Raw genomic sequence first — 16,231 nt, forward strand, 5'->3', positions numbered from 1 at the left:
TGTACAGTATTTCTTTGTAATACACTGTTTCTTTTTTATTATTGGTATTAATTTTGACTCTGAACAAAACATAATATTTAGCCTTGAGATCAGGGTAGATAAAAAAATGATATTGGATTTTTTTATTCACATTAAGTACAGGTTTATTTTTTAAAAATAAATCTACTGAAAATTAAATTTGAAATTGACAACTTATGTTAATGCCAGGGCTGTCAATTGATTAAAAAAATTAATTTTAAAAAAAGTAATCACGATTAATCACACTGGTAAACAATAATAGAAAACCAGCATGGAAGTATGTCCTCTTGAATGGTGGCCGAAGAATGAAGGGGCATCTGAATGTTTAGCATATCTGACATGTAAATACCTTGCAGTGCCGGCTACAAAAGTGCCATGTGAAGCCTGTTCTCACTTTCAGGTGACATTGTAAACAAGAAGGGGCAGCATTATCGCCCGCAAATTTTAACCAAACTTGTGTGTCTGAGCGATTGGCTGAAGTAGGATTGAGTGGACTTTTAGGCTCTAAAGTTTGACATTGTTTGGGTTTTTTTGAATGGAGTTTTTTTGTACATAATTCTACATTTGTAAGTTCAACTTTCATGATAAAGAGAGTGCACTACAGTACTTGTATTAGGTGAATTGAAAAATACTATTTCTTTTGTTTTTTTACAGTGCAAATATTTGTAATCAAAAATAAATATAAAGTGAGCACTGTACACTTTGTATTCTGTGTCGTAATTGAAATCAATATATTTGAAAATGTAGAAAACATCCAAAAATATTTAATACATTTCAATTGGTATTCTATTTTTTAACAGCTTCTGACAGCAGTAGCCTCTTCAGCAGGTGGAGAGAGAATATTTTCTTCATTTCAGTTTCTTCAACTAATTCAGTTCAATGACTAATTCATTCAAAGTTAAGAAGCCAATTGGCAATTAAAAAAGCAGGAAAGATTGTTTTCTCTTCCAGTCTATGAATGTGAGAGGATGAGATCTACTAGTTTTCTCTTCCAGTCTCACTAGATGTGAGAGGATGAGATCTACTAGTTCTAAAATCTTGAAGGACATGGTGACCAGAAACAATCAGTTCATTTAATTATCTACACATAACATTTGCTTTGTTTAATAAATCAGTTAGTTTTAAATACTATAAAAAAGTTTTGGTAAATGTTTTTGTCTTATGTATTCTTCACTTTTAAGATAGTTTTATTTAATTAAGGAAAGTAAAATGCTATTTTTGCATTTTAATTGAATTTTAACTTCTATCCAAACAGAAATTGACACAAACTACAATTTAAAAAATTAATCACAGTCTATTAAATAAGAAATGCATTATTTGCCATTTTCTAGCATAATGAAAAATATTAAAATTAAGAATCTGATTAAATATAAGGTAATCCTATATAAAAGTGTGTAGATATAGTGTATCCTCCTGCTGAGCCCCGAAAAAGCACTTAATTTAGTGTAAAGTGTATATTTAGTTGCAAATCAACATATATTAATGGTTACCAATCAATGAGAATCCATCTTTCTTTAAAAAAAAAAAAAACCCTAAAAAGTACAAATGCAAAACATGATTCAAATAAGATTAGTAAAAACCAAAGTGTCCAGAATGCTGCAGATTGCTGATTTACATCATGATTAAAATTGGTGATTTAAATAGCTTTGATTTAAATCAATCCACCTTACTTGAGATTTAATTAAATGTTCTCTTGGTTTCTGAGTGGAACTGACCCATGATATCACAATGTTATTTTAAAAGTTATATTATATATTACTTAGATTGTGATAAATTATAATGTGGATAGAAAGGTAATTGAATTTGTTAATGTAAGGGTGATATTATCATGGTATCCATGGATTTTTAAAACAGAGCTTATATATATATATTTTTTGTGGGTATAGGAGGAGCCTCGTTACACGGTACAAATATTACTTTCACAGTAGGGTTTTCTAGTAGTACTGGATAACAAAACAATTAAATCTTAAATTGGTACTTACTCTTGATTAATCCAAGCCAAAGGCGCTATCCTATTTTCTTCTAATTTGTTGTGTTTCAGCACAATTATGTTAATATTGCTGGTATGGTTAAAGCAAATTTCTGAAATTTCTTCTATTTGGTTATTTTCCAGATATAGTTCCTACAAGTACATTTGAAAAAGAAAATTTGAAAAACAATATTTACATTTTTTCCTGTTGTGATTTAAAAAGTTAATTTTTAAGTGTCATTGGCCTCTCATGCTAAAACCACTGTTTTCCAGATATCAAAATAATTACCTGAACACATCTGCATAATAAACTCAGTAGTAGTAATTGCATGACTTGATTTTGGAAAAAACATATTTCAAAATTAATATACTTTTCATTTGTGGAAACATATATTACTTTGAAAGACAGATTAATAAAATCATTATTTTTAAAACACCTTTGCATCTTGCTTGCAGTTGCACAATGAGTGTGTGGGTGTATTGAATGCTAAGACTGTTGTAACATAATTCATATTTTCTGGACACAAATTTGCCAAGAGAAAATAAAAATGTTTATTTAGTATAGGAAAGGCATGACAAACTTGCAATAAGAATGAGGTACTAGTTGAGGTATGTGAACAGAGTTGGTCAAAACACAGGATTTCCAGTGCCCAGAGATTTAGATGGATGCTATTTGTGATGGAGTTTGTATAATATGAGTAAATAAGTAAATTTCTGGCAATAGTGACTTTGCAACCAATGACAATATGTCTTGAAACAAATTATTAAGATATAACAATATCATCTGTGCTGTACAGTGGTAGAGGAGTACATACAAAAGAAGAACAGGAACACATCTGGAAAAATAAAGATTTTTGGTTTTTTACCTCAATAGATGTGGGAAGACCTTGTGGGACAGTTCTAAATTTATTTCTTCCAAGGCGCAAATAAGACAGGCTTTTCAAAGGACGGAGAGCTAAAGGACTGACATTTGCTTCACTAAGTTTATTGCCTTCTAATTCTAGGGTCACCAAGTTCTTTAATTCTGTAGAAAACAAAATAATTGTTAATTAATTTCAATAAAGTAATATAGAATCTTGTACCCTATTAAAACATGAGATGAGTTGTAACAATTTTTAACATTACTAAAATCCATTCAAAAAATGGGAAAATATAACATTTGCCTGAATGGGTCTTAGCACAGAAAACAATTTTATACTCCCATTTATAGGTTGTAAAATTATTTTTATTTTCAATCATTTGAAAAAATTTCAGCCAATTACTGTACCATGTTCAAAAACTATACTGTAAATAGTTAAATTATGAAAAATGCAACTGAAATGTATTGAGAATACAAAGTTTGTTTACAGCACATTATATAACTTTGTTATTATCCTCCAGGAGAGCCATGCAATTTCCATCATATGATTATTGTTATTTTAATATTGTACTTTCAGAATGGGAAAATAAGCAGGTGCAGGGAGCTAATGGCAGCAGAAGGTCCTTAGTAATTCAAGACCTCAGGAGGGTGCATGGAGCAATATATTGGTGCTGACCTTCAGCACAGATGCCCTAAGATCTGTAGGATTCTCCCACAGCACTCCAGTTATTCATTTGTTTAGTGGTCATGTTACTTGCACCCTTTGAAGGTTCACAGGTCCTTGCCCCACCTCAGTGTACTACTATGTGTTGAGAACTCTGCATGGAGTATCCTGTATCCCCCTTCCTAGGGAATGGATATTGTAGACTTGATCTTCCAGATATATTCCAGAAGAACTAAATGTTGGCAACTATATGTAAACAAAAATGATCATTTCATGACAAAAAGTTCTTCATTCTCAATTACAAAATATTGAAGTTCATAAACAAAAATGTTGAATAATTTCATCTAAGCTTTCTTGATGCACAGAGGTCAAAACCTGTTCCCTGTCCCATGAGTATAAAAATATCCGTACTGGTTCTGCTGTACATAATTCAGTAACATTGGGATATAGGGTACATACTCCCTGTGCAGTGCACAGTCCAGTTTCCCTAGGGCACTTGAGCATTAGCACAGACTTTGCTGGGAAAAACACTGACATTCCTCAGAATTACAAGAGAATTCAGATTTTAAAAACTCAAGTTTCATGCAGGTTGTCTTTGTTGCCATACAGACATCTGGAAAAACAGATCTATTTATCAATCTAATGATTACGTTTCTGTTATTTAGCACGTCTCTGCCTCCTCTAGAAACAGAAGATCCTTGAATCTTGCAGTAGTATGCTGCCTTGATTGGCAATGACCAACAAAAATACATTTAGATTCTGACTGGCAAAGATGTGTGCATGTGCTTAACTTTACTCATGAATGTAAAGTTCAACATATGTATAAGTCTTTGCAGGATCAGTCTGTTACTCACATCTAACTTGAATTTTTTCCATCTACAATGGCAGATGAAAATTGGTCTCAGATTCTCCAGATTTTGCTTAATATGCAAATCTCAAAATTCTATTGTGCATTTTGAGTTTCAAATCTAATTTAATTGACTCAATATTCACTTCTTAAATACCTTGTAAACTGTCTTCATCAATAGCATGGAGATGGTTTTCATTTATTTTAAGTTCTTCTAAAGCTGACGGTAATTCAGGAGGAATATGTACTAGTGCGTTTCCATCCATATACAAACGTTTTAACTTTTTCAGGATCTTAATTGGGGGGGGAAATCAGAATTCAGTTAACAAAATGTAAAATTATATTGTCAAATAACCTAAAATTGTAATTGCCATTTTATTAACCATGTTAATTTTGTTGCTGATGCTGGTAAGTTTAGGACTCCTAAAAAGCAGCAGGTTGATAAACTGGAGAACTGGGTCTCATTTACACAGAACAGGTAAAGATTGGGAAGCTGTAGTGTCTCAACACTGTTGTGGAATATCCAGTGTTTTGGTAAGAAAGGAGTTCTTTCTCTAAGTACTTGAACCATTGGCCTTTCAGTATAAACTACCAACAAGGGTGTCAGTTGTGAGGTTATGTTTTGTATATGAACTTATGTCGCCCAAGAATTGGACTTAGTTCATCAACCTCTTTCACATGCGCCAGCCAGCCACCATCCCAGCCATACTGGATCCCAGTCCTGTTAATAATCCTTAGTAAATCGCCTCTAGGGCTACTGTTCCACTACAGGTCAGCAGACTTTTTGGCTTAGGAGTAGAGGCACGTGGCATTTTCACAGGTTGAGAGTTAAAATGATGTATAAGTTGTAAAGCTTCAGTGTTCTGTTCGTATGAAGAAGAGCTGGTGTGTAAGCTCAAAAGCTTCTCTTTCAACAACAGAAGTTGGTTCAATACAAGATATTACCTCATCCACATTGTCTCTCATACTGTGTGTGTCAATCAGATAAACTATATGGACATCAAGGATTACATAAAAATGATCAGAAAGTCCTTGGTGCCATTATATATGGTAGCGCTTACCCTGGCTGACATTAAACATAGTCTCATCAGTTATCCTGTGGAGCTAAGGGGCAAAAGTCTCCTGCAGGCAAAAGAGTAAATATGGCAGTATACCTTTCAATAGCTGGGGGAAATTTTCCACTGACAGGACATTGAAGGGGGTACAATTTTAAATGAACCTTTTTTGGCTATGACTCATGTTCCTTTTATTCTTTAGTGTGTTTTTTAGATTTTTTTGTATGTTTTATAAAATACAAATACAAATTAAGATGTTTTATAATAAAATGTCATCTTTTTAAAAAAAACTCATATAATAAAAAGGGGGGAAATGTAACTCTGACCTATTTTATTTCACCTAACAGTTGAAATTCTACAACAGAGTCACAAGTGCAATTGTGAGGGGTGTAAGGCCACTGTTCAGTAGGGCATTTAAACCAATGGGACTATATACGTATACGTACTTAAGTGCTTCGCTGGATTGAGGCCAAAATCAGGGTCCAACATTTTTTGCGACTACAGCTTACTATCAGAAGATTTTTAGTATGGACAATCAATGAAGTACTAATAAATAATTCTGATATGTGTATATTGCTAATTAAATAAGTAACATAGATATTCAATCTTTTGCAAAGTTAGTCTTGGAATACTTCAAAGGCCTATTCTCCATGTAAATGATAAAGGAAATTCCACTTAGTGGCAGTTCTGCTTGTGTGTCAGATGTTCTGTATTTATCTTCCCTGCTATTTTGTTACCTAGATCATTTGTATGAAAACAGGATCTTGTTTTTAGTAGTTTAGTTTATTTCCCAACTTATTCAGAGGATTAATGTTTTTGCAAACAAAAATGTAGGTTTACGCTTTGGTTATTATTGAATTAAACTAAACAAAATCATGTTCTCAAATTCATTTGTACTAAGGGGACAGTGGCACTAATGTCTTTTGTTAGATTACCATAGATGTACAATTACTATCATTATGAAACCATCTTTAGGAGCATAAAAGCATTAGTGTTGGAGAGCTACTGTAATAAGAGAAATCATAAAATAATGTACAGTAGATGGCCTTGAACTTCTGAGGGCATTGATAGTGGAATATAAAGCCTTTCATCTCTAGGTTATTGGCTAGAAATCCAGCTCAGATTGGTATTTAGCATTTATTGGCAGTTAGATGGCCTGTGTGAAATGAGCTGATGGTCACCATCCAGATCGTAACTCAAGTGTGCTTGTAGAGCTTGATCCTGCAACATGCTGAGTATTCTGGCTCTGATCTAGCAAAACACTTAAGTATGTGCCTTAATTAGGCATATAGGTAGTCCCATTGTCAGCAATGGCGTTGATCATGTGCTTAAAGGTAAACACGTACTTAAGTACTTTGCTAGATTGGAAATAGAGTGCTCAGCACCTTTCAAGATAAAGGCCATAAAGAAAAAAACTGCAATATCTGATGCCAGTTCAGGCACCCTTGTTAGCAGGCTAATGACTGATGAAGTTCTAAAGAAAGAACATTAGAGGTGGTCATTCCACGTTAGACAATGAGGCACACTGGTGGGGCAACTTCTGTGTTTTTAGGCATATGAAGAACTTCACTGTGCTGTCAAGCCAGCACCTTTCAAAACCTTCCCTTTCCATACTACTTTTCTTTAAAAGAGAGTCCAAGTACTATGAGGTTTCTAAAAAGGATATAAGAAGCACTTTATGATGATGGAAAAGATATTTTTAAAAATCTCAGTACTGAAGCTGATAAAATACCAGAAAAATATTAATATAATTGTTATTCAGTAAATAACTTTTTCAGTGAATTTTATTCAACCGACTATATAACTGGCTGAAAACTGCAAAAATGATTTATTGAAAATGGCAAAATTTGATTAATCATATATTCATTACATAGGGGTAGATCCCTAGCTAGTGCAAATTGTCATAGCTCCATTGACTCCAGGGGAGCTATAGCCATTTATATCAGCTGATGATTTGCCCTATAGTATTCAGCCAGATCTACTTCAAGCACAAATCAGTGACAGAGATGTTAGAAAGAGTATGCATGCTTACTTTGAACGCTTGTGGACCTATGCCTGGAGAAGTAATATTATTTTTACTTAGATCAAGCCTTTCCAAATTAGGGATCCCATTGAACGCTTCATCTGGAATGGAAGTAATGGTATTCCCTAGGACAGATAGTTAAAAATAGATATATCTTAGTGATGTATTGCAGTTTATATGGTCTGAGTCAGGTAACTAGGTAATGTACAAGTAAAAATGTATTTATGGAAATAAAGTCAACTGTATGTCTCTTTGTATCTCAACACTAGTAGCATCTAAATTTTGAAAAGCAAGTTAGATTGTAGCAACATGGCACTAACGTCTTTTATTAGATTACCATAGATCTAAAATTACTATAATTATGAAACCATCTTTAGGAGCACAAAAGCATTAGTGTTGGAGAGCTAATGTAATAAGAGAAATCATAAATTAATATACAGTAGATGGGCCTGAACTTCTGAGGGCATTGATAATGAAATATAAAACTTTCAATCTCTAGGTTATTGCTTGTTTCTTAGGCTTAGTTTGTTGCATAATTTCTCAGGCTTAGTTGTAAAATGCCTTTAAATTTCTTTCTGTGATAAGAAACTAGTAGTATAAAGCATTTTACATTATAATTTGCTATCATTAAAATTGTGGGTTTTGGAGAGGGCTAAATTTTAATTGGTGAAGAAAATAATATAAAGCAAACATTTTCTTACCTTCAAGCTCTAAGCTTGTTAGCTCTGGATCAGTAATTGGTGGTATTTGTGTAAGTCTGGCATTAATGCAGCTTACTGTGGTGTCAGAAATCGAACATCCAGTTGGCAAAGGAGGAATTTCTGCAGGAGGAACAGGAATTGGGAATCGAGGGGGCATTCTGAAAACATCACCTCGTAAAATATGTTCATCCTCTTCCTCTTCTTCCTCTTCGCTTTTTTGTTGTTTTCTTTCTTGCTCTGGAAGTTCGTTTCCCTTTCTTTTTTCTTCTTCTTCCTTTTCAATTTGTAGCTCTTCCTCTTCATATGCTCTTCTTTTTTCTTCCTCTCTCCTGCTTATTTCCTCCTCTTCTTTCTGATGGGCTTCATAGCCATGTTTTTTTTTCTCCTCCTGACTTTTCTTTTCTTTTCTCTTCCTTTTCTCGTCATCCTTTTTGTGAATTTCCTTTTCTCTCCCTTCAAGTTCTTCCTTCTCTCGTCTGAGTAACTCGTCCATTTCAGCCTGGGTATGCAGTGGTTGCAATAGCATTGGGTCACTAGGGTCATTGGGCTCTGGAGAAGCACCAGAAATTTCAGGTGTGTCATCCAGTGAAATATTTAGTACTTAAAATGAGAGTGACCAGGGTAATAAAAGTGAGGGAAAAAAAGAAAATGGTTGTATAAGAGGAAATGAGAATGAAGTTAGTGTTAGTAACCATTAAGCCCCGCCCCAAACATTATAAATATTCTAATTATAGAAGAAATAAATTCACATTGAGAATATGATTTTAAAGAATGAAAAATGTATTTCTTATTTATAATCTTAATTATAATATATTATAAATTTGTTACACTAAAATGTTAAATATTTGTTTTGTGGTTCTTGATGAATCTTTACTGTAAAAATGATTCAAATGTCAGTGTATAATACCTTTAGGAGGAAATAATAATATTACAATCATTATGCAAATCCAGCATCTGATGAATTTTACTGAACACAGCTGGTTAGTGGAGAATCCAGATTTTAAGTGAGTATGACGATCAATGGTTAAGCCTTTACAGCAGCTACAACGTAGAATAGTTATCTGTATTCTTTTTTGTAAAGGTGTTAATATGATAAATAAGAATGCATCAAAGCAGTTCCAAAAGAATTTGAATATAGGCTTGATTTGGTAGTACATTTTTGAACTATTGCGTTTGTTAATGTTATGTGCCTGGCACAAGGTCCCAAATAGAAAAAAGTGTGCCTGGAGATGGGAGGAGGGTTTACAGTAGCACTAGGTTCTCAGAACCCTTTCCCCCAATGCGGGAGCAGAAGCTAGCTGGTACAGCCCTGGTTAAAGCTGTCTGGAGAGGGGAGGTTGATTGAGCTGTTCTCCCAGGTCGCTGTGAAGTTCAGAGCCATATTGGAAAGGTTTGGGGACAATGTATACCTTCAAATCATTGGCACTGCTATGGGTACCTGCATGGCCCCACAGTATGCCAACATTTTTATGGCTGACTTAGAACAACGCTTCCTCAGCTCTCGTCCCCTAATGCCCCTACTCTACTTGCGCTATACTGATGACATCTTCATCATCTGGACCCATGGAAAAGAAGCCCTTGAGGAATTCCACCATGATTTCAACAATTTCCATCCCACCATCAACCTCAGCCTGGACCAGTCCACACAAGAGATCCACTTCCTGGACACTACAGTGCTAATAAGTGATGGTCACATAAACACCACCCTATACCGGAAACCTACTGACTGCTATTCCTACCTACATGCCTCCAGCTTTCACCTTGACCACACCACACGATCCATTGTCTACAGCCAAGCTCTACGATAAAACCGCATTTGCTCCAACCCCTCAGACAGAGAGAAACACCTACAAGATCTCTATCAAGCATTCTTACAACTACAGTACCCACCTGCTGAAGTGAAGAAACAGATTGACAGAGCCAGAAGAGTACCCAGAAGTCACCTACTACAGGACAGGCCCAACAAAGAAAATAACAGAACGCCACTAGCCATCACCTTCAGCCCCCAACTAAAACCTCTCCAATGCATCATTAAGGATCTACAACCTATTCTGAAGGACGACCCATCACTCTCACAAATCTTGGGAGACAGGCCAGTCCTTGCCTACAGACAGCCCCCCAACCTGAAGCAAATACTCACCAGCAACCACACACCACACAAGAGAACCACTAACCCAGGAACCTATCCTTGCAATAAAGGCCGTTGCCAACTGTGCCCACATATCTATTCAGGGGACACCATCATAGGGCCTAATCACATCAGCCACACTATCAGAGGCTCGTTCACCTGCACATCCACCAATGTGATATATGCCATCATGTGCCAGCAATGCCCCTCTGCCATGTACATTGGTCAAACTGGACAGTCTCTACGTAAAAGAATAAATGGACACAAATCAGATGTCAAGAATTATAATGTTCATAAACCAGTCGGAGAACACTTCAATCTTTCTAGTCACTCAATTTCTGATCTCAAAGTGATTATCCTTCAACAAAAAAACTTCGAAAACAGACTCCAACGAGAGACTGCTGAATTGGAATTAATTTGCAAACTGGATACAATTAACTTAGGCTTGAATAGAGACTGGGAGTGGTTGAGTCATTATACTAAATAAAACTATTTCCCCTTGTTTATTCCTCCCTCCCCCCCCACTGTTCCTCAGACGTTCTTGTTAACTCCTCGAAATGTGCTGGAAATGGCCCACCTTGATTATCACTTCAAAAGGTTTTCTGTCCCCCCCACCCCACTCTCCTGCTGATAATAGCTCATCTTAAGTGATCACTCTCCTTACAATGTGTATTTTTTCATGGTCTGTGTGTATATAAATCTCCTCACTGTATTTTCCACTTTATGCATCCGATGAAGTGAGCTGTAGCTCACGAAAGCTTATGCTCAAATAAATTGGTTAATCTCTAAGGTGCCACAAGTACTCCTTTTCTTTTTGCGAATACAGACTAACACAGCTGCTACTCTGAAAAGTGGAAAGATTGCACTGCAATTTGTGCATTACATATGCATGTGCACATGCAAACCATGCCAATTTGAATAAATCTAGTATAATTGTTGCTCTATACATCAATCTTGCTACTAGCTTTACAATCAACTTTCCACCCATGCTCAACCCAGCAGAGATATAGAAAGAAAAAGTGTCACTACTCCTGTCACCGTAAGTACAAAAGTTAAATAGTGTGCATTCTTGTGGGATAAATAATACTTTTATATATGCAAATGTCACCAATCCAGTTTCTCTCCTTTCTTTTCATCATCTGAAACCACAGGGTTGCAGGCTGTTCTTGCTGATATTCTGCCATGTTAACTGCTTCCTCTCACTTGGTCAGCATGAGTACACATTTTTATATGCTCACCGCCCATTGTCTTTGTTTGAGTTCCATCTGCTAAAAGGAGGGCGGACTCAACTACCTTCATAATTTTTTTGATTCTTTATTTTAAAATAGAAATTCTAGTGATAATTTGAAATTAGTGTTACTCAAAAACAATAGTTTTTAAAATTGTATACCCTATTTAAGAGAAAATATTTACTGAACCTTGGAAACTTGTTTTGCTAAAACATATTAACTGGTATTTAGAACATCTTTATTGCTTTGTTACTTTAAAGTCTGATAAGAAATATACTTGGTACTTGTTTCCTAAATGCACAACTAGACTTTCCACCATCAAGTTTAAGTGCAAAAGAGATACAAGGGTCTGATCCTGCGAGGTGGGGACCTTCAGTTGTCATTTGCTTCCCTGGAAACAATGCAGCATTCTTGCAATAGAAAAGATGCTTTTCTATAATGAAAAGTTTTGTGGGGGTTCTTCAGTGTGGGGTGATGGATAACTTGGACATTTGGTCACACTATTAGGGTTAATTTTATAGGTAGTATATCCAGGGTTAATAAATGATTAACTGAGGTGTTAATAAATGGTTGGTCAGTTGTCAAAGATGTTAGTGTCCAACAGGTTAATAGATTGCTTGTAACTACCACTTTTTATTGCTTTCTTCTGGTGTGTTTATAACAATTTATAACACATACTACTCGTGTGTCTAATGTGCTTTTATATCATGTCGAAATCATTTATTAACACTTTATAAATGGAACCTTATTTCTTTTTGGTATGTACTGTAAAGGAGTAAAGTTTATGCTTTTATTTCATTAGCTGAAAAAACATAGGGATGATAGTGAGGGGAGGAGAAAACAAAAAAGGGAAAAAATCAATAGAAAATATGGGGCCCTGATCCTTTTCCCATTGCAGGCATAGCATATTTCCATTTGGGAGCAACAAAGAGTTTTACATACCTTTTGGATTTTATTATGGAACAATTTTTGTTGATTCTGTAAAGAAAAACTGAGCTGTACAGCTGCTGTTATTACATAATTTTGAACTTTTCTACTTTCTGTATTTTAAAAAATTGTTTGTTTCAAGAATTCCAAGGCCAGAAGGGACCATTTTGCTTATCTATTCTGACTTCCTGTTAATACAGGCCATAGAATTTCCCCAAAATAATTTCTATAATATATATTTTAGAAAAAGTTAAATATGTATAATAAAATTGCATAAATCATTACTTGTTTTTTTATAGGTTATATCACTTACCCTTTGTCTTTATTTAATGTTTTATTTGAGGTAGTTTTAAAATAGTAAAAATAACAAATAGAAAATTAAATGATGGATAAGAAGATAGTATAGTGTACTGTACCAATATCAGAACAAACTGGGCAGCACTCTCCTTCAGGTATCTCAGTTTTGTGACATGTCAGAGAAAGGCACGTAGTTTCATCACAAATCACTTTTCCTTTTGAACAAAGACAAATAATGCAAGGTTTGGGGGACCACACAGCTTTATCGTACATAATCATCCCGTTAGCTGTACAATGCCCTTTCTTTCCTAATAAAAGAAAAAGAATTAGGTCAAAAGCAAGAGGTGAATTAAATAATAATTCTTTGATAGCTTAAACTGAAATTAACATTATACAGTTTCATTGTTTAGATCTTGCATATATTTGATATTAATAGTAAATTGGTTGGGGAAGCCAGAGAATATGGCTAATGTTAAAGGCAAATATTTCATTTTACTGGATCTTCAGTAAATGTTTTTCAGCTAATTAATGTTTCAGGTGTTAAATGCTTTTTATTGCTCTTAACCTGAAAGTGAATGAATGATTTCTCTGCAGAATGTATTTAAGTAGGAGAGTCTTAGTTTGGTGCTTGAGTACAGTATGAAGAAAGAATTCTTAAATGTGTGTATTATTCTTTTCTGTAAAAATTACATCAGACATTTTTGATATAATGAGGATATTTCCAATATGTAGATAAAATACTTTAGCTTACAATTTCACTCTGGATATCTGAGTCCTCAATAGTTGATAAGGAACTGAAGAGAACATAAAACATTTCTTTTTAGTATATATTTCTAACGCACCCATCACCATATTCTCTAGGAAGCAAGGGCATCACAATGACTGTCACAAACCTCATCACCTTCCACTCTGAGTGCAAGGAGCATTTCTTTGACCTTGCCTTCTGTAACATAAACACATAGTAACAGGTATATTTCTATTAAAAAAACAAAACAAAAAAACCCACACACTTCCAAACCACGAGACTCCACTGCACATGCATCTCCCTGTGGGGAAAGGATGGGAGAACAAACAATGTGTAACAAATGTGTAGTCATGTTGCTTAATGCATGACTGGAAAGCCTTCAGATTCTATGGTGATGAGCACAGTATAAGAACCTGAACAGAACAGGGCCAAATCCTTACCCATTGAAGTGAAAAGAAGAATGCCCATTGACAACAGCAGAATCAGGATTTAGCCTTAAGTGAGTTTAGTGTTTATTAAAACATGCCAGATTGACAGTTGTAAATAAAAATCCTCTTTCTAAAAAATGGTTTAAACATGGGCAGAATCTATGTCAGCTGCTCTCACATTGCCCTGCCACTGTGTCTCAATCCTGACCTGGTAAGGTCATTAAGGTGGGAGATGGGATGGTATAGTTAATTATCCATGTCCTGTTCAATCTTTGGCCTCTCTGCTTTGCCTAAAGAGGGGACAATTAGCATCAATTCTGATGGTGGCTTTTATGATGTGGACATCTGATGGGAACTGGTTATAGTTTCTATACTTAATCCCTTCCATGTCTGATTGTCTTCATGGAGAGATGTTCCCTGTCTGTGGCAACAGAAGGCTGATGAGAACTTTGCTCTGACCCAGAGCTTCAGATCACCCCTCAGGAAGAATTTTCCAGAATTCTCTGCCTCCAGTAGATAGCCGATTCGTCAGGTTTTAAACCAGACAGTGATTTTTTTCTATGGTTTTGTCCTGAGACAGAACTGGCTATAGTTTTATCTGGTATCACAGATGGGAAACACCATTTTCAAGAGCATGCTGCTCCAGACCTGCTGGTGTGACCTCATATGCACCAGCTGAGGTCATGCCAGTGGGTGTGGAGTGACAGTCTCTTCAAAATGGTGTCCTCAATGCAATGTGCCTCACATGCATTGTGAATTTTGCAAGGTCACATTGGTCAGGGTGGGCCCATGCTGTTTCCAGGTGCGGTATTCTAGGGATGTGGCAGTGGCCAGCCTAGCCTCCAAGCAGCACATGTAGCACGCCGAAGGCAGAATTTTCACAAGATTTTTAACTAAATGTTTCTTCAGTGGCTTTGAGGTTTTTCTCCTCAAAACAGTTAAAATGAAAAAAAATATTTGGGGTTTCTGAGAGTTTGAAAGACAGTACTCTCCTTCTCAGAAATGTCAGTCAGAGACAGCAGGCCAAAGTGAAACCCAGCTGTTAACCAGAGTGGGGGCAAGATCCACCCCAGGATGGTTGAGCAGACCGCATGAAAACTCCTTTTGTTGAGAACAGGCCAGAATCATTGTCATGGAACTGGGGGTAGGTTTTTTTCAAACCAAACATGGGACAGTGTTCTTCTACCAGTTTTTGAATGTTATGATTCCTGATGTCAGGAACCACTAGGAGAACACTTCAACCTCTCTGGCCACTCAGTAAAAGATTTAAGGGTGGCAATTTTGCAACAGAAAAGCTTCAAAATCAGATTCCAATGAGAAGCTGCTGAGCTTGAATTAATATGCAAACAAGATACCATTAACTTGGGTTTGAATAGAGACTGGGTGTGGCTGGGTCATTACACATATTGAATCTATTTCCCCATGTTAAATATCCTCTCACCTTCTTGTCAACTGTCTAAATGGGCCATCTTGATTATCACTACAAAAGTTTTTTTCTCCTGCTGATAATAGCTCATCTTAATTAATTAGCCTCTTACAGTTTGTATGGCAACTTCCACCTTCTCTGTATGTGTATATATATATATCTTCTTACTATATGTTCCAGTCTATGCATCCGATGAAGTGGGCTGTAGTCCATGAAAGCTTATGCTCTAATAAATTTGTTAGTCTGTAAGGTGCCACAAGTACTTCTGTTATTTTTGCGGATACAGACTAACACGGCTGCTACTCTAAACCTACTTATTTTCTGTGGTCAGTCCCCACACAATCCAGACCAAGCAGTGGAGTAGTATAGGTTGAAGTGATTCACATCCTCCTCCCTGGGAGATGGACGTATTTCCACTTCCTATACAACCTCCCTAGTCCCACCGGAGTCATAAAGTGGCTACCCTTTTCCTTATGGAGGCATGCAGGAGTCATGCCTACAGACTCCTTCCTTCCTTCCAGTCTCCCTGGTACGGTAGTCTCCCCCTCACAGAGCCCTTCCTGCCTTTCTCTCAGGAGTTTGGCCCAGGGGACTGGTGAAGGATATTGCTCACAATCAGCAATAAAAGAAAGAGCAAAAACTCTTAAAACCTTTTATAAGAGGTTTTAAGATCCTCTAAACAGAAAGAGACCTCTTTAAAGCTGAGATTTTGAGATACCTCAGACAGTTCACCAGACTTCGAAGAATTACATATAAATGGGGGGTTAACTTCATAGGTGCTTATGCTTTTAGAAACTACAACAGTAAAAACACACAAACGCAAAGACCCTAACCTTGAAAAATTGTGTGACTGCTGTGTAATTCTTCCTCATTTGGTTTATAAGTATGTTAAGAAGGTGGAGTAGGAATTCCCTT

The 16,231-nt window shown here is 35.9% G+C and overlaps 2 protein-coding genes across 7 annotated transcripts in view; one reads left to right on the forward strand and one right to left on the reverse strand.

Annotated features, from left to right (window-relative positions):
• The window catches only part of CENPP (centromere protein P), a 315,918-nt gene that overhangs the window by 198,768 nt on the left and 100,919 nt on the right, over positions 1-16,231 (forward strand). The window lies entirely within an intron of this gene.
• The window catches only part of ECM2 (extracellular matrix protein 2), a 38,290-nt gene that overhangs the window by 2,889 nt on the left and 19,170 nt on the right, over positions 1-16,231 (reverse strand). Inside the window, exons 3-8 of one of the 5 annotated variants that reach the window (XM_048858349.2) lie at positions 12,837-13,025; positions 8,137-8,685; positions 7,445-7,560; positions 4,515-4,650; positions 2,854-3,011; positions 2,001-2,140 (exon numbers count right to left, since the gene is read on the reverse strand). In XM_048858349.2, the coding sequence (XP_048714306.2) occupies positions 2,001-2,140; positions 2,854-3,011; positions 4,515-4,650; positions 7,445-7,560; positions 8,137-8,685; positions 12,837-13,025 (1,288 nt within the window). Of the gene's footprint in view, positions 1-2,000; positions 2,141-2,853; positions 3,012-4,514; positions 4,651-7,444; positions 7,561-8,136; positions 8,737-12,836; positions 13,026-16,231 lie in introns of all 5 variants that reach the window. The other 4 variants (XM_048858350.2, XM_048858348.2, XM_048858353.2 and 1 more) reach the window with 4 other exon arrangements.

Source organism: Caretta caretta, chromosome 7, assembly GCF_965140235.1.
Source record: "Caretta caretta isolate rCarCar2 chromosome 7, rCarCar1.hap1, whole genome shotgun sequence".
NCBI classification, from domain to species: Eukaryota; Metazoa; Chordata; order Testudines; family Cheloniidae; genus Caretta; species Caretta caretta.